Raw genomic sequence first — 25,135 nt, 5'->3', positions numbered from 1 at the left:
ATAAATCCATTGCAATATCATGCAAAAATGCAAATACATTTAGATAATTCTAACTATTTTCTTACAAATATAATACACACGTATGCTATGCTATATGCCCGGTACGGCCATATGTGGTTCCATTACGGTACAATGTTGCCTTGAGGCAACATGCAGTTTTTTGTAATTTCTTATGATATGTTTGATGATATATTACGGAAAGTTTTTGAAAATACTTCTTTACTAACCAGTGAAGGTGATTCAGATTTTTTGTTGGCAATTATATGAATGAAAATTGATGAAAACTGCACCTTTCTCTGGACAAAATATGTAGTCATTTGACATGTGCACATGTCCTGAAAGAAGAAACAAAATAGACCCCTATGGGTCATGTGACCACTTTTTTGCAATTTTATTTGTTAGTATTTGACTTCTTCTTTACTAAGATAGCATTGATTCATTAAATGGGTGGCTCATTTTATTTAAAAACCCCAAAATAGGGTGCGTTGCCTAGAGGCAACACGGTACCATAGAGGGTTAAACATCAACAGCATCTAAATGTCACTTTAGAGGTCAAAACTGAAGGAATAATTTAGTGATTTAGGGCATATTTATGTGTTTACAAAGGTTGTGGATCAACTGGATCAATCTCACTAACTTAAATGCTTATATCATTTTATGATATTTGATATTCCCTGTTTTCTGTAGTCAGTGAAAAACACTGAAGGCGTCTGTCCACAAGATGGCGTTGCAAGCTAGTTTTTCTTTATTCTGACATGCATCTGCAGCTGTCAGTATTCACATGCTCCTGCCAAAATTACATTTCATCATTGTTTATGACGGTGCACTGCAGAGATGAATGCAAATGCCTTTTAATACATTAAATATAGATATTTCAAACATTTAAAAGAGTTTTGCCAAAATTTCACACTCAGAATTCACTTCACACTGATTTATATTTTACATTTAACCTATATCACAATGCATAAAGTGATTTTATTTACCAACCACCTGCCTAAAATATTTCAATTCCATCCATAATTACGATGAGACAGCGCAATTTCCAGCCAAACCACTAATTACACAAACAGGATTCACATATATTCATGCAATTGCCACATAATCATAACAACACACTTTTTGAAATATTTATGAAATATTTATTTATGTAGCCTTTAAAACACAGTTCAGCACCCAAATGGAAACATGGGATACCATGAGAAATAAAAACTTTTGAACAGGCTCGCCATCTGTCCAGTGAGTGAATTATCATCACTTATCGATTTTTTCTCCGATCCTTCCCGGTTCTACGGCATGCGCGCTCCCGCCAGTGCAGCTGTCACCGGGGCAGCGAGGCGCGCGTCCGTCTCTCAGAGAGAGCGCATTTGAAAATCATGCTTCTGCAGTTCCGTGCCATTTTGAGGAAACGCGGGTGCAGAACCGCTGCTTTTTAGGCGCCTTTCTCATATCAGAAAGAAACAGAAAGAGGGAGAGAGAGAGAGAGAGAGAGAGAGTGCGCGAAGCCTCCGGAGACACACACCCACCCCCCACGCAAAACACACACACACACACACACGCGTTCACTCGCGCAGAAACACAGGAGTGAGAGACACGGACGCTGTTCCGCTGCTGTGGTTTGGAGTACAAACACGCATCCGAACGCACGAATCGTGGATTATTACGCGAAGAACGCGCGGAAACCATGAGCTGGGGAACCGAGCTATGGGTGAGTTTGTACCGCGCACGACGGCGGTCGATTATCACGGCCACGGACTCTGATAACGGGTTCACGGGCACTGTGCGTAAAGCCAAGCCGCCTGGGGAACGCCAGTGCATGTGAACAGCAACTGCATCTCATACTAGGAATATATATATGTATATAGAGAGTGGCCGTGTATATATATTACATATATAATGCACAGTAATAACTGCATCTTAATATATTTTATGCAGTATATTTATATATGTTTACATATATACATATTTATATATATTTGTATATTTTACATGTAATGTAGATATGCATTCTAAGTCTAGAATGTTTAAATAATATTTTTAGTAATATATTTAATAACATATCTTCCATTGCTAACCCCAGTACACACTTTTGTGTGTATTCTAGTGATCGATGCAGACATTTAAACAGGTTATTTGTGTTCTTGTGTAGATGGTGAACCATCTTGGTCTCATGACAGAGATTTTCATCCTCTTCAGCCTGCTGTTGCTTGTTGTCACACTGGTGCCTGTGCAATGCATCTCTAGGGCCTGTTGTACTTGTCCATGCACCTCGGAGTATTTTTAGTCTGTAGCGGTTGTCGTGCGGAAATGTCAGCCGCACTACCTTGTGTGTTGTGGTCCAATGCAATGCAAATATACGCACGAGAAGCAGATTCTGTAATAAATTACTTTTAAAATGAGAAATTATAACATGTTGCCTAGAGCTACTTTAAGATGTCATAGCTGGACATTACGCATAATAGCTATGTACTTCAGATTCTCTCAAGCCAACTTGTCTATACTAACTTTTTAGTGCTATACAGATATGTTTGTGTTGAATATTAGTGGTTTAAAAGCACATAGATAAAGGTGTATCAAGAGTCTGATTTAAAGGGCTTTTTGCAGGTCAGGCCCCTGAGAGACCCAATGCCAGGGGCCCGACTGATCGCTAACTGAATCCTCACAGTCTTTGTTTGTATTGATCAGCTTTTATAGACTACATGACAGTGGCTCAGTGACCTGCGCTGGATCTGGGTAATGTAATTGTTGTGTATTTCACCGTCCGACTATATTTACTCACAGAATTAGAAATATAGAACAAGAGTCTGATAAAAACACTCATGGTTGAGCATTACAGTGATTTTACCATGGATTAGGAAGGTGAAGTGTGGCTCATCAATAAGATTTAGAGTCAGATTTGCTATTGTAAAAAAATAAAAGCACCTGTTTATCTAGAGACTGTGTTTCGACTTTGGTGGTTAGAACATGTTGCATACTGGAAATATAGCGGTGCATTTACTATCTGACTAGTGCATGACTCAAACACACACACACACACAAGAGCCAAGTAACTGAGGAGGCCTGTATCATGCGTCACAGCCGTAAGCTGCCGTCTGCCATGTTGTGGATGCCCACTGGCAACAAACCAACACAAACAAGTAAACACAAACCTGTGGGACATTTTCTTAATCTCATGCAAACTCTACTCTTTATTTTACGAGGCCTCAGCTATTGTATTTTCTCCATTTAGCAAACTAAACCTAAACATTTTACCTCAGGAAACATGTGATGACTCTTTCTAAAAAATCAGCATAAATTTAAAACCAGCAACATCCTTTATGCTGTGCAAGAAGAGACAAGCTGAATAATACTTTTACGACTTCTGCTACAACAAGGAAGAGCAGCATGCATTTTATGACAAATTCAGGTAATGTGCATGTGCATTTAATGTGCATGTGTATAGAAAAGCATGCAAACTATACTTATCTCTTGTATCTACAGTCTATAGGAAGTGTGGTGGGCACAGTATGTTTTTTTAGTATGAATGAAGGCAGAGTTGTTATTAGAAGTCATTTTCAGTAACTGACAAGAAGCTATAAATGTTATATAAAAAACTACATCTAAATACTAACTTAACTAAACCTATTTGTTTAAAAAAAGTTATATTCAAAAACAAAAGCTAACAGCTAAAAAGTTAAAAGCTAAAATAAAACTGACAAAAGCAAACAACAAATAAAAAAAAATTAAAATAAAAACTAAAAGCTAAAATAATAAATAATAGTAGTATGTAAATAATGTTAAAATATCACTGTACAACACTCAAATGACAAATGTGCATATGCATATGCTGTACAGAAGACTATATCCCACAATGCATTGCTTTTAACCTTCCGTTTCCAGTGTTATCTCTGAACAATGAAAGTGAATGGGTACTGGAGTTGCTGAGCTACAAATAGTCTATATGATGCGTGTGGGACTGAGTTACTGTAAATGACTTCTAATAACAACTCTGCTTTCATGCATACTAAAAAAAAACAAAACATACTGTGCCCAGCACAGTAAAAAACTTAAGTTGTATTCAAAAACAAAAGCACACAAAACAATTAAAAGCTAAAATAATAAATATTAGTAGTATGTAAATAATGTTAAAATATCACAACACTCAAATGACAAATGTACATATGCATATGATGTACAGAAGATTACATCCCACAATGCATTGCTTTTGATCTTCCGTTTCCAGTGTGAATGAATTGCTAGAAACTGACTCATAATTCAACCCGGCTAACAAAAGTTGCAACATGTTATGTTAAAATGCAATGCTAAAATGCAAAATAACTGTGCAGCCTCCAAGTTGGTAACTTGACACCACTTGCATGCAACATTTGACAGCAACTTACTGTTTCATGTAAAAATAGTATTTAGTACACTAATGTTCTCAGTTCACACTGTACTGTTAACATGGACGTTGTGTGACTGTTATTGGATGCTCAGTGAAAGCCTGATAAAATCTCATAATGACTGTGAATTTTCTCTTTCCTGCTTGTATAAACACACACGCACAGCTAATGAGATGTTATCATGTCAACAGCTAGTTTCTCATTGTCCCTACTTTCCTTGTCGGTGTAGCAGGTGAGCTATTTCCTACTTCAGCATTTTTATTTTTCTCCTATTTTCATCGTATTCTTTTTGATTGCTTCCTGTCTTTTGTGTGTCTTCTTTTGGCTTCGGACTGTGCTAGCGACTCACACCAGGCTCCATCTCCACGGTCGCCGTTGTAGGAGAATCAGATCAAATGATTCATTCCATGCTAATCATTTAATCTCAGTGATTCGGAGGATCATCCCTGCTGATTCGCTGGTGTTGACTCAGTGAATCAGCAGGGAGTCGATTCACACAGGAGAGCAGTAAAAAAACAAGTGGTACCAAGACGGAATGCTTGAATGTAATTGGCTGCTTGGTTACGAAAAGCTGGAACGCTGTTGGTCATTTTAAAGAGGAATGCTGGAATGTTATTAGCCCTGCTTATTACAGCCGCAAAATGGCAATCCATACCCTGTAATTTCACTTATTAGATTGTTGTGTGTGTGTATGGCATGGCTAGTTTTTCTTACCCAACAGACCACAAAAGAATGCAGTGTGACCAAAGTAGTTCACTAAATCCCCCCAAAATTGATCGTGTTTACTATTTGTGCAGAATGACTATTTCCGTACAATGGAAGTGAATGGGGACTAGAGTTGCTAAGCTACAAAATAATACAAAAAGCACAGTAAAAAATAGTCCATATGATGCATGTGGAATTTTTGATGTGTTCTCAAATCACACAGTATCTTTGTATGAGGAAGTGACTGATATTTAAGTAATTTTATACTGCATACATTTCCCCTTATCTGAAGTACATTTGTGTTTGTGCATCAAAACACATCACACAAGGTTTGCCATCTGTTTACTAAACAAATTAAACAAAGTATTCTCACAAACCTGGGCAGTTTTTGAAGATGAAATAGGAATGGACCAATTCCAATTTATTTCAGTTGTATGTGTAAAAGAGCAGCATGAACATTTTGCAAAATATCTGTTTTTGTGTTCAACCTCAAAAAAAGTTAGGAATGACATTAGGGTGAGTAAATTATCACTAAATTATAATTTTTGGATGAACTAACCATTTAGTGTAAGTTTGGAAACTAGGGCTGAATGTTTTAGGGGAAAATCTGAGATTTTATGCTAAAAAAGATTAAAATGTGTATTTATTTTATTTTATATTTAAAAAGCTTAGGTTTCCTGTGTTTGTTCATACAGCCATACTACAAAATGTATATTATAATAAAAATATTATATTATTAATATTAAAAATATTATAAATGAATATTATACACTACCAGTCAGATGTTTTTGAGTTTTTACATTTTTAATGTTTTTTTTTTATTATTATTTATTTGATTCAAAATATGGCAAAATCAGTAAAATTTTTAAATATTTTTACTATTTAAAATAACTGTTTTTTTTTTATGTGATTTATTACTGTGATTTCAAATCTGAATTTTTGGCATCATTACTCAAGTCACATGATCCTTGCTAAAAGCATCCTTGCTAAATGAAAATATTAATTTTCTATAATTTCTTTATCAAAAAATAAAATAAATAAAAATAAAAAAATTACTTGACTTTTGAATGCTATAGTGTATAATCTTACAAAAGCGTTCTTTCTATTCATCAAAGAATCCTGAAACAAAAATGTACTTAACTGTTTTAAATATTGATAATAGTAATAATAAAAAATGTTTCTTGAACAGCAAATCAGCATATTAGAATGATTTCTGAAGGATCACTGAAGACTGAAGTAATGTTACTGAAAATTTAGATTTAATCACAGAAATAAATTCAATTTTAAAATACATTCAAATAGAAAACAGTTATTTTAAATAGTAAAAATATTTCAAAATTTTACCGTTTTTGCTGTACTTTGGATCAAATAAATGCAGGCTTAGAGAGCAGACTTTTAAAAAACCATTAAAAATCTTGCTGTTCAAAAACTTTTGATTGCTAGTGTATATAAACTACTAAAATATGTACTATAATAATAATAATTCTAATAATTACTGAATTTATTTATTTTTAAATTCTGTAGAAAAATATGACAAAATAAATATTGCTATTGTAATATTCCAGTGTAAGATATTTTAGAAAAGTATTTAAGAAAAAATGATTAATTATCAGTTATTTAAATTGCGCACTGTACCTTTAAATCTCTTCTCCCCCCATTTACCCTTGAGTGTGTCGTCCTGCAGTGGCTCTATAATGAAGAAAGGTTCTACTGTATCTCCATCCTACTTTACAGTCCCTGCGGGTGTGCATGTGTGAGAGATATATGGAGTGTAAGTCCTCAGCCTCTTCAGTGTATGGAGAATGATTAGCGTGCGGTTAAATCCATTGAGGGGGATGGGCTCGTCCCGTGAGGAGAAACAGGAATGTTAAAAGAGAAAGATAGATATGTTGGAGGTGAAGACTGTGTGTGTGGAAGGTGAACACCGGTGCGGTCATGCTTTAGCAATGACGTCATAGCAAATAATCACACACAGTTCATTCTCGTGTCAGAATGCTTACGCTAGTGAGAATAAAAGCACCGCTCTGCTCTTTCTTTATGCGAAACACTCAAAAAGATAAGAAGCCTCATGTTTGACCATGTGTGATTCATTTACACTGAAAAACGGTTTGTGTAGAAACAGTTTTCCCTCAGAAATTCTATCTATCTATCTGTTTTTTGGGCCTTTTAATCTTTGAGGCCTCGTATCTCTGTACTTGCACGCATTTCATGATTTCTCTCTGTGGTTAGTAGTCATTCTAACGGAAGGAAGTGGCATGACAGGATGTGATGTCATACATCCTCATGAGAAGCACTGTTGCACTGAATTTATGACAATCTGCCTCAGCTTTGCTCATTGTAAAGTTGTGTGAGGCCCTGAATGAGTCACAGTCTTTTGCAGCAGAGGAGGGTTTAGCTGTCGAGCTCTTTGTAGGCCGTATTATAGGTTCAGCATTTCCTCTGTGAGCCGCACTGAAGAATGTGGTACTGAGAAACAATACACCTCCAACCACACATAATGACTGTTTTCAACTCTTTCTGTAGCAGTAAACATGAATCATGTGTCGTCCTTTTGGCACTGGTTGATGACATCATCTCCGATATACAGTGGCACTTTCTAATGACATCATCCGTTTGGAATGCTGCTCTGTTATTTAACACAAGATTAAATTACGTGCAATTTTGTGAAAAACCTCTCTAGTTTTGTGAGTGTCTGTTGTTCTATTTATATGTCATTCTATCTATCGTTCTGTCACTCTATGTATTGTTCTATCTGTCATTCTGTTGCTCTGTTTATCATTCTGTTGCTCTATCGTTCTATCTATTGATCTGTTTATCAATTGTTCCATTGTTCTGTCGCTCTGTTGTTCTATGGTTCTATCTTTTGTTCTATCTGTCTGTCTATCTGTCGTTCTGTTGCTCTATCATTCTATCTGTTTTATTGCTCTGTCTATTGTTCTGTCTATCATTCTATCTGTCATTCTGTTGCTCTGTCTATCATTCTATGTTTTATCTATCTGTCATTCAGTCTGTATCGTTCTGTTGCTCTATCTATTGTTCTGTCAGTCATTCTGTTGCTCTATCGTTCTTTTGCTCTGTCTGTTGTTTCTCATCTATTGTTCTGTTGCTTTTGTTCTGTCTTTCGTTCTATCTATCGTACTGTTATTTTAGCTATTGTTCTATCTATCGTTCTATCTGTCATTCTGTTGCTCTATCTATCGTTCTGTTGCTCTGTTGTTCTATCTATTGTTCTTTTGCTTTGTCTGTTGTTCTCTGTCTGTTGTTCTATCTGTCACTATCTATTGTTTTACTGTTCTATCTGTCATTCTGTTGCTCTATTGTTCTGTTGCTCTATCATTCTATCTGTTGTTCTATTACTCTATCTATTCTATCTGTCTGTCATTCTATCTGTCATTCTCTTGCTCTTTCATTCTGTTGCTCTATTATTCTATTGTTCTGTTGCTCTATTCTGTCTATCATTCTATCTATCGTTCTGTCGCTCTATTGTTTTATCTGTCATTCTGTTGCTCTATCGTTCTTTTGCTCTGTCTGTTGTTTCATCTATTGTTCTGTTTCTCTATTGTTCTCTTTCGCTCTATCGTACTGTTGTTTTATCGTTCTATCTATCATTTCATCTGTCATTGTGTTGCTCTATCTATCGTTCTGTTGCTCTGTCTATCGATCTATCTATTGTTCTGTTGCTCTCTCCTGTTCTAGGTCTGTCGTTTTGTCTATAATTCTGTCGATCTTTCTATTGTTCTATCATTCTACCATTATTCTGTTGCTCTATCTATCGTTCTATTGTTCTTGTCTATCATTTTATGTATTGTTCTATTGCTCAATCTGTTCTATCTGTCTGTTGTTCTATCGATCTGCCACTCTCTATTGTTCTCTTTCATTCTATTTGTCATTCTGTTGCTCTATCCATCATTCTGTCTGTTGCGCAATCTCTTGTTCTGTCTGTTATTCTATCTATCATTCTGTCGCTCTGTGTAGTGTTAAATCTATTATTCTTTCATTCTGTTGCACTAGCTATCGTTCTGTTTCTGTGTCTGTTGTTCTATCATTCTGTTGCTTTATTTATCATTCTGTTGCTCTGTCAATCATTCTGTTGTTCTATCTATCATTCTGTCATTCTGTTGCTCTATCGTTCTGCTGCTGTGTACACAATTCTGTCTGTTGTTTTGTTGCCCTATCTGTTCTATCTATCATTCTATATATCATTCTGTTGCTCCTTCATCTCTATCTGTCTATCATTCTATCTATCATTCTGTCAACCCATCTGTCATTCTGTTGCTGTATCTAATGTACTGTCATCTGTCATCAGCTGTCATCTGTTGTTCTGTCTATCATTCTGTAGCTCTATCAGTTTATCTATCGATTTGTCACTCTATCTCGTTCTATCCATCTGTTGTTCTATATATTGTTTTGTCGCTCTATCAGTCATCCTATCTATGAGCTCTATCATTCTGTCTATCAGTTTGTCACTTTGTCAATCATTCTACCTGTCATTCTGTATATCAGTTTTTCACTCTTATCTATTATACTATATATCGATCTGTCTGTATATTGTTCTATATTGCATTTTGTCGCTTTATCTATCTGTCATTCATTTATAGTTCTGTCTGTTGCTCTATTTTATCTGTATGTCTATTGTTCTATGTATAGTTCTGTCACTCTGTCGTTCTGACATTCTATCTATAGTTCTATCTATGAATCTCTCACAATCTTTATCGCTGTACAATTATAGCATTTATTCATCTAGACAGAATTAGTCTTCCATTGCTCTCTCCTCTCTTAAACACATTTTACATTTATTGGATTTTTGACATCCAACATTGGTAAATGGAAATAATGTTAAGGACAAGAAAAAAGAAGCTTGTTTCCAATGTCGAAAAACACAAAGTTTATATGTGTGTATTTTGTGTGATAGATTCATAGTTTTTATAGTGCATTTTATAGTGCATCGTATTAGTGCAAATCTGAGAAACGAAGTATGCTTTAATTTCAAGAACAAGCTCTTGAGTAGGAAAACAAGAGCTCTGTGGCTTTCCTGAGGCGTATGAGCCCCTCCGCCTGGGAGCTCACAAACGCGTCCATTCAGAGGGGAAGTCAAGTGTGGCAAAACATGTGATTGTTTCAGAGACAGAGACAAAGAGCAAGAAGCACATTTCATAACTGCAGCACATTTGAGAAGCTGCCTGCAGAAACAGTCCAATAGGATGTTACTCAATTTTTCAGCAGATCAAGTCTGTATCATAACTAGATATTTCAATTTCTGATTGACGTGAAAGATGCCGCAGTGATGCTAAGTGGTTTTGGATGATTTCCTGGATGTTGCTATGTTGATACTCATGCAAACCTGTTTAACGTAAACAGCAATGCAGAAAAAAAATTAAGCAACACTGAAAGCAACCTAAAAGAAATGCACCTAATGATCAGCGTATGTATAGGAATATTTATTCTATCTATGAGGACTTCCTATCATTTATGAAAAATAAATTAAAGCTAAGTAGTAATGTTAATTGTAATATATTTTTTAAATATTTATTTTTATTTTTAACTTATAAGAATGACAAAAGCACATAAAAATCCCTAAAATTACAATTCAAATATAAATTCAAAATATGAATAAATACTATAATAATATATAAATAATTCTAAAATAACACTGCTTCCTGTTGACTTGAATGTGTTTTTTGTATATCAGCAGATGGATAAACCTTTCAGTAATGTTGAACCCAGAAGAATAGGTAGGTCAGATCATAATCATATAATAGTAGCAAATGAAAAGCTGTGTATGACATGATAGACATAAATCTCTGTTCTGCTTTGAAACAGGAAATAAAACAATGAAAACCATTTATGACATAACTGATAACCTTTAGTGCAACCTTTAGGGCTTTCACTTCTATTTGCATGTAAATGTCTCTAAGTGTTTGAAGTAAAGATCTCAGTCGTGTGGGAATAAGGCAAGGTGGACGTTCACGCGCACACACACACTCGCATACATACACACATCTGTCATAGTCACATTTGGACACACTGATCGGACGTCTCAGCTGTCCCGTTCGGGTGTGGCTACTGTAATAGTGAAAGGATATCAACCCGTTGACTTTTAGGGAGTCATGGATCCTATTAAAGGAGAGACGCTGTTAAAAGTCCAGCAGTTACGGGTAAGTTGAGGTGAATTTGAGTATGTGTGTGCTTGTATTTGGTGCACTGTATGCTTTGATATGAAGTTACAGTGGAGACATTGTTTAGTACTGATTATATTGACTGGTTGAAGCATGGTTATGCATTATAAGAAGGTGTTTTGGCTATTGAGATTCAAAAGTGAAATGTGATATTTATCCTGGAGACAATTATGCATATACTATACACAAGTTGATTTCCATAAAGAAGTGTAACACTGCTTTCAAAATATTGCTCTTTGAGAATCCTGTAAATTTGATTTAACCAATGATTTCCGTTTGGGGGCGGGACTATCTGTTTGTCTGACCAATGGAAAACAGGGGCCGTGTATATAGGGAAACCAGTCTGAAAACAGTTTTTGCAAGTTTAGTTTGGTGACAATAATGGCACATGAATTACATGCTTAATTTTTACACTAAAAATTGTTGTAGAAGCAATTTCAGAAAATGCTAGTATATTTAATATGTAATTACACATAAATAACACACTGAAGTAAACAAGAACAATTTTCTTGTAAAATGTACTCCAGGTCATTTATGTTTTATTTACAACTAAAAATAATAATATAACAATATATTATATGGTTGGGATGCACTACTATTTAAATTTAGTCCTAATATTTAATAATACTTTGTACTTATTTGCAATAACATTTAAAATTATATAATATTTGATACCTTTTTATTTTTATTAAAAATTAATACAGTTTTGTATGAGCATAACACACTAAAAGCTCATTTAAATAGTTTTTGTCAATGTCAAATCAACATTGTGTTTTAAGTAAATTTAACATTTAACATTATAATGTACATATAATGACTTTTGAATAAGAAAAAAACATCTGACAAGAAAAAACATTGATAAGAAAGTTTTACACTATAAAAATCACATCAAAGTTGTAAATAAAGCAAAGAATGGAGTACATTTTTAAAAAATAAATACAATTTCAGTCTTTCTACTTCCAACTTCTTCTGTTTTTGTTTAATTCAACATGTCACTTGCTGTTTCTTAGAAATTATTTGTATATTTTACTAGCAATTTTTAAATGAAATGTTTTATTTTTCAAAATAGGAAGTCTAAAATATGACTCTAAATGTGTTACATTTTAACAGTAATCTAAAAAGTAATCTTAAATAAATATTGTGCATCTTTGAGTGTTTTATTTACAACTAAAAATAATATATAACAATAAATAACTTTTAATAAATACATTTAAAGACGTGGAGGTTGAGATGCACTAATATATAAATTTTGTGCTAATCTTTATTATTTTGTACTGATATTTTTTATTTATTTTTATTTTTATTAAAATTAATACAGTTTTGTATGAGCACAACACACTAAAAGCTAATTTGAATAGTGTTTGTCAATGTCAAATCAACGTCTTTAGGTGAATTTAGCCATTGCAGCATTATAATGTATAGTATAAAATTTGAATATCTTTATTTTGACAAAAAACATTGATTAAAAATGTTTACTTTCTAAAAATGACATTAAAGTTGTAAATAAAGTATATTTTACATAATAAAAATACATAATAAATACAATTTCAGTTTTTGTATCTCAGTTTTTCCTTAAATTCAGTGTGTTACCTGCCGTTTCTTTGTAATTATTTGAAAAAAATTACTAGCGATTTTTAAATTAAATTTTTAAAAATAGATCCTTTTTTCCGTGTAGGAAAGCTTATTTAAAAAATACGGCTTTTAAGTGTTACATTTTTGCTGTACTGCAGAAAGTAATCTAAAAAAGTAATCTAAAGTAATCTAAAAAGTAATCTAAAATAAATATTGTGCATCTTTGAGTGAAAGTAATGAAGTGTTTGTGTAAAGGTGCAGAAATGCAGGACTGCAGTACACACTTGTTGTGTTTTCTCTGCTTTTGTGTGTGTGTGAGCATGAAATATAAAGAAAATGAGAAAGGTTCGGTGTAGCGATCAAGTTGTTTAACTGTAGCCACATGCTGGTGTGTTAGACATCTAGCAGACCAATGAAACACGGTCAGGCGTGCACACGGAGGTTAAATTTGTCCCGTATGGTGGACGTTTGCATCATCTGGATGTCAAGTTTCCGCTGAACCCAGACGATTGTTTCTGAAGACTGAAGATAAAAAGATTCCCTGCTGCTTAACGCGAACTGCAAATAGACTGCGAGACTGGGACAGGCCTTCCCCTTCCATAAAAAAACACACACACACCAGAGCCCAACCCTCTGGAATGACAAGCAAATGTGCACCAACTCACACACACACACACTGTCCCGCTGCTGGGGTCACGTTCTGCCCTGTAACTGGAGCCAACATCTTTCCTGCTGCATGTGTGTATGTTTTTTGTGTAAAGTGTGTGTCTATGGTCATGCAGACAACTTAAAAATAGTGTGTGTGAGTGTTTTTAAATGAGAACAGGAGAAAATTACCAAGCAAAAGTGGGAAATAATTAGACATAGTCCCATAATGCATTGCAGAGCTGTGCTAGAAGCAGCGAGCGTTCACCAGGGAAGTGTGCACCTGAAGTAGGTCACCTGATCTGAGGAATGCACTATGCTTTGGTGATGTTTTGTCAGATGCATATAAAACCTGAAACTTTTAAACTTACTCTGTATTCCGAAATTGAAATTCTAAACCGTCATTTGAAAATCATGTGATTTAGTGGACCACAAAAGGAGAAGTTTTGAGGAATGTTCTTGCACCTGTTTTTAATTGTGCAGTGTTATTTTACTATTTACTATAGTATTTATTAATATTTTGATGTTTTCAGTTTCATTTTAATTTTAGATTTTTTTTATTTTTTTTTTAATTTATGTTCTTTTGTGTTTAGTTTTGTATTTAAATAAAATAAGTTTAAGTACTAAAATGACTAACATTAAAATACAAATAACTACATTTCTAAAACTGAAATAATTTATTTTCAGCTAAATTTATTTTTTAATTAGTTATGCTAAGTTTTCCAGGTAAGATTTATATTTTATTTCAGCTTTATTTCAATTAATTATTTTTAATAGTTTTAGTATTTTTAATAGTTTTAGTTTTAGTTAACAACAACACTGATACAGTGAAAGTGGATGGGGACTGGGACTGTTGGACTCCAAAGCTGACAAAAGCACACTATAAAAGTATTTAAAAAATATTAAATGTGTATATGTGACCTTGGATCACAAAACCAGTCTTAAATAGCGCGGCTATATTTGTCACAATAGCCAAAAATACATCGATTGTATGGGTCAAAATTATTGCCAAAAATCATTAGGATATTAAGTAAAAATCATGTTCCATGAGGATATTTTGTAAATTTCCTACCATAAATATATCCAAATTAATTTTTGATTATTAATATGCATTCCTAAGAACTTCATTTCGACAACTTTAAAGGTGATTTTCTCAATAATCAGATTTCAGATTTTCAAATAGTTGTATCTCAACCAAATATTGACCTATCCTAACAAACATCAGCGTTCAGATGATGTCTAAATCTCAATTTCAGAAAACTGCCCCTTATGGCTGTTTTTGTGGTCCAGATCATATATATAAGTTGTGTTTACGGTGCTTTTATATTGCTTTTTGTCATTTTTGGAGCTCAACAAGACCAGTCCCCATCCGCTTTCACTATATTACAAAGAGTTGCATGAACATTCTATAAAAAGTCGGTTTCTATGTTCTATGTAAAAAAACAAACATCAAACAGGTTTTAATAGACACGATGAAGTAAATAAAGACTGAGATAAATTTTCATTTTTGGGGAACCGTCCTTTTAAATGTGAGTTTCAGCTGTTGAATACTGCAAATATTCCATTTACACCTCAGCTATTAATGCTGTTCTGTCCATGATGACATTTAGCCCAAAATTAGACTTGTTTGTCTACAAATTTGTGTATATATATATAAGTTGTGAAGCCATAAGAGAAACTGACAGAAAGTCACTATTTGCTGAAATCTCATATGAAATTATGTTCAAATATAATGTGTCAAGGCAAATAACATTAGATTTAATGCCAGTGAAGTGAAACATCAATAAATCTTGTTTTCTGTTTTTTTTTTTTAAACATACAACACATGTGAGTGGTATGTACAACATTTAGGGTGCTTTTATATTGATTTTTGTCATTTTTGGAACCCAATAAGACCAGTCCCCATCCACTTTCATTATATTAAAAAGAGTTGCATGAACATTCTATAAAGTCAGCTTCTATTTTCTATGTGAAAAACAAACATAATACAGGTTTTAAATGACATAATAACGTAAATGAAGACTGAGGTGAATTTTTATCGTTTTGGGGAACCGTCCCTTTAAATGTGAGTTTCAGCTGTTGAATACTGCAAATATTCCATTTACACCTCAGCTATTAATGCTGTTCTGTCCATGATGACATTTAGCCCAAAATTAGACTTGTTTGTCTACAAATTTGTGTGTATATATATATATAAGTTGTGAAGCCATATGATAACTTTTATGTGAGAAACTGACAGAAATTCACAGAAATAGTGATTCACAGAGAGTCACTATTTGCTGAAATCTCATATGAAATTATGTTCAAATATAATGTGTCAAGGCAAATAACATTAGATTTAATGCCAGTGAAGTGAAACATCAATAAATCTTGTTTTCTGTTTTTTTTTTTAAACATACAACACATGTGAGTGGTATGTACAACATTTAGGGTGCTTTTATATTGATTTTTGTCATTTTTGGAACCCAATAAGACCAGTCCCCATCCACTTTCATTATATTAAAAAGAGTTGCATGAACATTCTATAAAGTCAGCTTCTATTTTCTATGTGAAAAACAAACATAATACAGGTTTTAAATTGCATAATAACGTAAATGAAGACTGAGGTGAATTTTTATCGTTTTGGGGAACCGTCCCTTTAAATGTGAGTTTCAGCTGTTGAATACTGCAAATATTCCATTTACACCTCAGCTATTAATGCTGTTCTGTCCATGATGACATTCATCCCAAAATTAGACGTGTTTGTTCACAAATTTGCTTGTGGGACTTTTTGTCAGGACTCCCGACTTCCTTAAACATGTGAGCGTGTGTTTCAGAGGCTGTTTACTTGTCGAAATTACCTGCACAGAGGCACCTCACAAATGTGTGTTTGTTTAAAATTACAGATGAGTCTGTAAATTACCGTAATTTGCGTCTGAGTGCCGCACGCAGTCGCAAAGCCTCTAATAAAACCTCGACAGTGTGACTCCTGTAGATAACATATGTGTTTTACATCCAAGCGTGTTATGGTATGTTATGTTTTTCTGGATTTCTTGGTTGTACAAATCCTTAGTTATTTTTAATTGTTGTTGAAATACAAGAAGATTCTTAAGAGAAGATTGTTCCTTTGAGTTGAATCTTTTCAATGAATCATTTGATTCACTTCTGAATGATTCACTCATAAGTCATTCCTTTAATGCTCTGTTGAGATCAACGGAAATAAATGTTTACTTCTTCTATAAAAATAGTCTTGGTATTCAGTCACCAGAATGTCTCAAAGGACTTGATCTTTTTTCTTGTGTGTGTGTGTGTGTGTGTGTGCGTGTGCGTGTGCATACTGCATTTGCATAACAGATTTTGAAGCTCCATTATCAATGATGTGTTTGTAGCACTCAAAATCATTTTGGTGTTTCCTTCTTCCTTCGCTGTTGCCTAGCGACCCTTGAGGGTTGCTAAATAAATATTTGTGTGCGGTGCGAGCGATGCTTCTAATATATGCAAAGGTGAGAAAACGTGCATCGCTGTTTCGAATTAAGCAAAGTATCTTGAACTCACGACTGACTGAGATTAGCAAGCAAATCAATAATCGGAGTTGTGCCACTCACAAAATGTACTGTACTGTTCAAAAGTGTAAATTGATTAAAAGTGACATATAGATATTATAGTGTGACAATTTCTATTTCAAATAAATGCTCAGCCTATTAGAACGATTTCTGACGGGTCATGTGACACTAAAGCTTGAAATAATGATGCTCAAAATTCAGCTTTTCATCACAGGAATAAATTACATTTTAAAACATATTCAAATTAAAAATGGTTATTTTAAATTGTAAAAATATTTCAGAATTTTTAGCAACTTTCAGCACCATTATATATCAGTTTTTGTAAGATCTGCTGTTTGAGTTTGCTTTATTGGCAATGATTGAGCTCGTCTGCTAGCAGCATTATAAACCGATTTGCTCAGGTTGATAACGCAATGTGATCTTTCTGACGACACACATGAACAGTGTGTATGAATAGCAGCTTTGTGAGTTGAGAAACTCTGGGAAACTCTGATAAAGCTGTCAGTTCCTCTCTTTGGCTGTGAACCCACATTCTATTCCCAAGCTGCTTCTGATTGGTTTATCATAACGTCAGTCGCTTTTGCCCTAGTCCTTGGCTTTAAGAATTAAAATAGACTTTGATTGTGTGCGAAATAGAACCTTTATGCTTACTAAACACTGTGCAGGATATACGCTATACTAACAAAAATAGCATGTGAAACAGTATGCATCATGAAGTACTACGCAACATTGCTGTCACATGACCTCGTCATATTGCACGTGAGTGGCGTCCGGTTTCCCTCTTAAAATAAATATGGTTATTTTGCATTTTTGATTGCATTTTGCATAAATATGTTTTAACTTTCATTAGTCAAAATAGAGATGTAGACTAGAGATGCATTGCATTATGGGTTACAGTGTGCAGTGTGCTCTGTTGTTTACTGCACATTTATATATATTTGTGCATAGCTATTCCATAACTATACATTTTGGCTATGCGATTTTTGCATATTATGCACACAAGTGTAATTTTAGTATCACTGACTACTGTTATAGTTTTTTTATTATAAGTATTTTTTAATTTGTATTTATATATTTTTTTAATACAGCAATTCGTTTTTATATTCACATTTATGTTTTCTTTTAATATATATATATATTTTTTAGTAATTATTTTGTGGGTTTTTTTGTTTTTTGGAGGTTTAAAAAAAACGTCTGTATTTAGTCATTTAAATTTTTAAAACTAAAATAAATATATTTAAATATGTTAATTATATTTATTATATTATAAATTTAATAAATATGATATATTTAGTAATGATAATTTAATGCTGTGCAGTGATTAATCACATTTAAAATAATAGTTTTTAAAATATAAATAATATATGTGTGTACTGTATATTTATTATGTATATATAAATACATACAGTTTATATTTTGAAAATATTTACATGTATATACATGTATATATTTTTATTGATATAATTAATATTATATATAAATATATTTAATATAGAAACAACATATTGTACTTAAATTTATTCATGCATGTGTGTGTATTTATATGTACATAATAAATATACACAGTACACACACATATATTTTGTAAACAAAACTTTTATTTCGGATGTGTTTAATCACGATTAATCGCGATTAATTGTTGCACAGCACTAGAGTTGCCTTGGCAGCTACCTGAAATGAAATTATTTTTAGATATTTTAAGTTAAAGTTTATTTTATTTCATATTCCTTTTTTTTCAGTTTTAGTCCAATAACAAACCTGGTGCGCAATTTGCATACTGCAGAAATAGTAAGTATTATATTAGTATAGTTATTGTAATGGTTGCGAGTGCACTAAAAAGTCCTTAAAGTGTGACACGTGTATGAGCCTTTTTTAGAGAAAGACTTCTCATTTCTCAGTTCCATGTTTGTCCATGTAATGAACTCAATGACTTCCTCTTTAGAACCTGACATTCCATCCTGTCCTGCTCTCGTCCAATCACAGAACAGTTCATTACCGTGGAAACCATCCCATAGCATGATCAATCAAACAAGGCTCCGCTTATGGCCATGGCAACCATAGTGTTTTGGCAGCGCCTATAAAAACAGCACTAGTAACGATTTTAGTCATACTTAACTGACAGAAAATATGATATTTTAACAAAATCGCTGTGCAGTGTGACAAATATAGTGGTACTTCTTTATAAGTTTTAACTTATTTTAAAATCCAGAATAATTCGTGGTTTAATTTTACTTTTGTGGTCAATTGCAAGGCAGAGATTGTCTTTCTTGCGTCGTTGTGGGAGAGGAAGTGAGAGGCAGAAACAGGAAGCAGTTACAAGTGCCCATTTCAGTTTATTAGACACAAAAAGAACTAGAAGACAAGCGGTTTTTGGGCTTTCACTCTTAATATAAATGTGAAGGAGAAAGTTGTGACTGATCATTAAAATGTACTTAAAAAATAGAATGAAATAAATAAATAAAATGTCAAAGATGCTTAAAGCTTCTAACGTTCCCATATAAATTATTTAAATTTTAAATTAGTAACACTAGTTAAGTTGTCGGTTATTTTGGCGGTAAATCTTCTTAAGTTTCGTTCACACTCACAGCTGCGGTTAATAGGGTTGCCAGATGTTGGTTATTTGATGAGTGAGTTGCCAGATGTGGTTGTGGTGTGCGATGTGAGCTGCAGGTGGAGTACATGGAAGGAGTTTTATTGAAATTTGGCTCCGTGATTTCTGCAAAGTGAAAAACCATTAAATTTCCCTTCACTAAAAGCATCTGAACAATAGATTACCTCATCCTACATGAGTTTCTTCCTTCTGTCTAGCTTATGCCTTTTCCTTTTATATTCTCTTTTTATTTCGGTCATTCTAAATCATTAGTACTTTAGACAGATCTTCAGAAGTGCATGACCTTTGTAGAAAAGTATTTGATTTGTATTTTACCATTCAACTTTGAAGTGGGTAAGATTTTCAAATGATTTTTAAAGTCTTTTATACTCACTAGTGCTGCATAGTAATAAACAGTAATATAGTAAAATATTATTAGAATTTAAAATGACTGTTTTCTATTTGAATATATTTTAAAAATGTAATTTATTCCAGTGATGCAGCGCTGAATTTTTAGCATCATTACTCCAGTCTTCAGCTCATAGGATGTAAACAGCGCCCTCTCTGGTCTGGGTGATTTGGTGATTTTACGGTGACATCTTCCATTTAGCATTAATAAGGATTCATGGCTCTTCTCTTAATGTATACTTGTTTTTAAATCTGATTACTAGCTGAGCGGAAGAGGAGTTTACTTTCCGTCTTCGGTATCTAAGTGCTGGTGATAATCCAAGTACTCTCTTTCTCTTAGTGTGTGTGTGTGTGTGTCTAAATTTAGCATTTCACTCTCACCTCTTTAGGTCTGCGAGTTGAATCCTTGGATTACCATCCAACCTTTGATCATTAAGCATTCCTGCCTAAACTTCAGCCTGTCAGCCATTGCTATCAGTGCAAAAACAGTGTTGTGTGTGTGTGTGTGTTTCATGATGGAGAGGCACTAAACCTGAGAAGGCATCTCATCTCATATCCTGCCCTGAACATAACCGACCTATTTATGAAGAGACAGGAAGGTGTGTTTGTGTGTGTGTGAAGTGAATGTGAATGATCGATATCAATTTGTTAGTTTGTCATTGACAGGATGCAATATCAGCCGCAAGATCTGTCTGAATTTAAACTCTTTAATTCACTTTAAAGTAAAAAAGACATCAGAATTGACCCTATTTACTTTCTTAACGAACATTCATGATCTTATTATTTGTGTTATGTTGCATGTTATTTCAAAGAAAAACATTATTATTTTAAATTAAATTATATTTTTAAAATATAATTAATTTGTTTTAAATTGTATAATTAATATAATAATATAATATATAATTAATATAATTAATTTGTTTTAAATTGTTTTAAATGTATATGTATATATATATACATATATATAATATCTACATACATAATTAAATTAGAATTTAATTAGTTAATAATTTAATTTTAAATATGCATTTTTTCAGTTTAGAATTTTTTTCTATTATTGGTAGTTTATTTATTTATTTAAGTTTTCTAGATTCAATATATGTATTTTTTTTTTTTTACAATTTTTATTTTGGTTTTAATATTTTAGTTCATGCACTAAATGTGACCCTGGACCACAAAACCAGTCATACGGGTAATTTTTTTTTTTTTTTATTTGAGATGTATACATCATCTTAAAGCTGAATAAACAAACTTTCTATTGATGTATGGTTTGTTAGGATATTTGGCCAAAATACAACTATTTGAAAATCATCAATCTGAGGGTGCAAAAAAAATCTAAATATTGAGAAAATCGCCTTTAAAGTTGTCCAAATTAAATTTTTAGCAATGCATATTACTAATTAAAAATTAAGTTTTGCTATATTTATGGTAGGAAATTTATAAAATATATTCATGGAATGAGATTTTTACTTAATATCCTAATGTTTTTTTTTTGCATTAAAGAAAAACTAATTTTGACCCATACAATGGGCCCAATACAATTTTTGGCTGTTGCTGCAAATATACCTGTGCTACTTATAAATGGTTTTGTGGTCTAGAGTTACAGATGGTATCATTTGAAAAGGTTTATTTGACATTCAGTTTCTCACAGCACAGTAGTGTTACTGCTAACTTGTGATGTTTTTATTTTCTAATGCAAATGAAAAAGTTTTATAATATAAATACATTTTGTATTTTATTTTAGTTTCTTTTTGGAGTTTTAGTAACTTTAAGTCGTTGTTTATTTTTTATCTTTATTTCAGACAGTTAACTATTTTTTCCATTTAGTTTTCATTTTAGTTTTCGTAAACAATAATAACACTAGTATGTCTTCAAAATCTTCACTAACCTTTTCCGCCACTGAAACGACTTTCTTTTCTGCTGACATCATCGAGGCCCCTCATGTTTTAGCCCCTCCCCCCAAAACCGCTTTTCATATCCACCTTATTTTTCAATGCGGGAATGTGTGAGACTTACGGTTCATTATCCGTTGTATGGAAATAATGAGAAGAAGTGCAGTAAATGGTAAAATGTTTGCACTATAAACCAGTGTGTTTATAATTAAGATAATAAATTAAAATAATATGGTAAGACACATCGGTTTGCAATATCAAGCAGGAAAATGAGCTGTTTTGTACAGCTAAAAATAGCTGGAAGCGAATGACGCCGGAAGCCATAAACATTAAATTTACAAATGGCCATGCCCGCTCTTACGGAAAAATTAGGTGGATAGAGACACTTTCCACCACCCAATCCGTTCTCGATGTAATTCTGATTGAATATCCCATTTCACTTGGAATTCGTTCGCACAATGAAAGTAAAATGAGTTTCAAACCTTGACTTAAAACTCTTCACCTTTTAATAGTTCACAACACATGTAGGAAGTTTTAAAGTGGCTGTGTATTTAGCACATGGAACTGTGTGTGTGTGTGGTTGAGTGTGTATCAGATTTCCGCTGGCACACATACCTCACATACCCAGTATACTTTCCCTGTCACTCGCACACACATATTCAAGCACGCTGTGTTTTCCCTGAGCGTACCACTGTTAACGAAACACACATAAATGTGCACTATGCTCCAACAGCTGGTCTGTCTGTCTGTCTATTTGTATTTCCTAAAGACTGGGCGACCTTCTATAAAGATGTATTTTCAGAGGCAGTCCAGAATACGACAGGACAGACACCAGTAGCAGCATGCCGACAGACCAAATGCATAAAGTCTGGCCACTTCTAGTGCTGCCAAGCCAGACTTTTCACGGTCAAAGTCAAGTCTGGGCCAATTTGAAGCTTTTTCTGGCCAAGAACTGCCCACTTAGACAGGAAGAGACTGAGAGCCTGTATATTTTATTAACATGTTAAGTGACCAACCACTGGAGTTTGTTTTATTTTGTTAAGTCTCTCATGCTCATCAAGGCTGTGTTTATTTAATCAAGAATACAGTTAAAACAGTAATATTGTGAAATATTATTACAATTTAAAAGAACTGTTTTCTATGGGAATATATTTTAAAATGTAATTTATTTCTGTGATGCAAAGCTGAATTTTCAGCATCATTATTCCAGTCTTCAGTGTCACATGATCCATGATTTGCTGCTTGATATTTTTATCAATGTAGAAAACAGTTGTATTGCTTCGTATGATGCTCTTACGGAAAAAAAAACTCAGTTTTGCATTACAGGAATAAATTACATTTTAAAATATATTCAAATAGAAAATAGTTGCAATGCAAATGCAAATGCTTGGTAAGCATAAGAGACTTCAAAAGTCATAACTATTTCAAACTTCTGACCGGTAGTGTGTAATATCACGCTATGACCCACAACATCTTCATAGTTTCATTTCTGAGTTTCATTACCTGTGGAAATTTCAGTTTTAAGATCCTCAAAGGTGAAGTCAGAACCTGACTTATGTAACGTAATTAAAAGGATCATTAGGCAGGAGAACAAAATGGATAAAAGCTGGAAATTCAACAATGAGTCGAGTGTGTTTGAGTTGCACAAATCAGTCTGGGGATTGGGTTTTTGGCAATAAAACTGCATTGGTGATGCAACTTCACAATATTTGTGTGTTTCTTTGAGCTGAATTCTAGCCAATAATCAGCTTAATAGCAAAAACGGCATCAAGCAAAGTTCACAGCGTTGCTTAATCTCCCAGTGCTTGATGGGTAATCGGCCACATTCCACAGTGGCTCAGAGCTGGAACTCATTTCTTTCCCTTTGTCTCGACTTTTTAGACGTTTATCTGTCTGTGTCATTTTTACGTATTTCTCGTAATATTTTCTCACTCTGCGCTGATTTTGCGTGTTACACTTGTGATGATGCACGAACAACTGTATGATTTCCTGAACAGACGGCGGTCGGTGGGTTCGCTCCGCTGGTTCCTGGAGGAACCGGACCCTCCGGCCCCTCTGCCTCTCACCCCGTTGCAGGAGTACCTGCAGAATCTCCTGGAGATGAAGATGGTCAGCAGTGTGAGTAGTCATAGCGACGGCATCCCTCAAAAACTAGACTGGTTTTATAATTACTACAGTATACAATTTATCAAATGACGTTTTAGAATACTTGATTCTGATTGGTCAAATGTGGCATTCTGTGTTAAAATATTTAGTATGATGGCTTCAAAATTATATATTTAATCATTGTCTTAGGATACTAATTTCTACCATTTGAAGTCCAGTCGGCTTTAATGAAACAATTTAAAGAATTAATTTCCTCCTACTTTTTGATTTTGTATTAATTTTAAGCTGAAGAAAAATATTTTGTTCCTAAGGATTTTATTCAAATTGAAAACAAATTTAAATATTTGAAAAAATAACTCTTAAAGTTCAGATCTCCCAAAGGTAGGGTGTTTAATTAAGTTATTCCTATATGATACTATTTATGAAATAGTAATACAATTAATAATATGTTAATGAATTATATTTAAAAAAAAATAATAATTTTTTGTTAATTTTATTTTTTTAAATAATTTAAAAATATATATTTTTAATGAATTTGGCCTCAGCATTTTTGACCAGAGTGCTTGAGTACTAAAACCATTTAAAGTCACAAGAGTTAATTGAAATTGACGATAATAGCTGATGGAAAGGTTTCACTGGTTTGTACTGAAATTGACATGTAAGGATCAATGAAGGCTCAATCGACAATTACTAATTAATTTTTAATCAGTGAATTTGATTCTGATGGATCGGAGTGGATGAACTGTGATCTTAGTGAATTTCATCACCATTCTTGGAGGCTAGTTATCATGGTGGTTTGTCTTGTGTCAGCTTGAACTTTTTCCAGTACACATCAGCAAAGCTTAAAAGTGAGTTTGTGTGGCTGAGATCACACAGGGTGAACATGAGTGTGTGTGTTAATGTGTCAGCCTTCCAGTCAAAGTGACTCAAATTCCAGCTCTCACTTGTGGGTGTGGCTTTGAATGTGACAGACAGATGGGACTCCACCCAAAACCACTTCATTTACTCTTTTTTGAGAAATAATGCTGTTGCATAAGGAAATGCGTAAAAATGCAAATCACTCTCTCTGCTGTTCCCTCTCTGTCTCTCTGAATACAGTTAGAAAATTCCTGGCTACCACCAA

At 33.5% G+C, this 25,135-nt stretch overlaps 1 protein-coding gene across 18 annotated transcripts in view; it reads left to right on the top strand.

Moving 5' to 3' along the window:
• The first annotated feature begins 1,366 nt into the window (after positions 1-1,366).
• The window catches only part of LOC127151929 (formin-binding protein 1), an 88,632-nt gene continuing 64,863 nt past the window's right edge, over positions 1,367-25,135 (top strand). For 3 of the 18 annotated variants that reach the window (XM_051092255.1, XM_051092262.1, XM_051092253.1), the window contains exon 1: positions 10,973-11,236. In XM_051092255.1, coding sequence (XP_050948212.1) covers positions 11,189-11,236 — 48 coding nt within the window. In that variant the 5' untranslated portion in view covers positions 10,973-11,188. Of the gene's footprint in view, positions 1,706-10,967; positions 11,237-25,135 lie in introns of those variants that run through there. The other 15 variants (XM_051092259.1, XM_051092258.1, XM_051092267.1 and 12 more) reach the window with 13 other exon arrangements.

The sequence above is a fragment of the Labeo rohita genome, chromosome 21 (genome assembly GCF_022985175.1).
Source record: "Labeo rohita strain BAU-BD-2019 chromosome 21, IGBB_LRoh.1.0, whole genome shotgun sequence".
Classification (NCBI taxonomy): domain Eukaryota; kingdom Metazoa; phylum Chordata; class Actinopteri; order Cypriniformes; family Cyprinidae; genus Labeo; species Labeo rohita.
The sequence above is the reverse complement of the archived record's forward strand: the minus strand, read 5'-3'. Positions and strand labels throughout refer to the sequence as shown.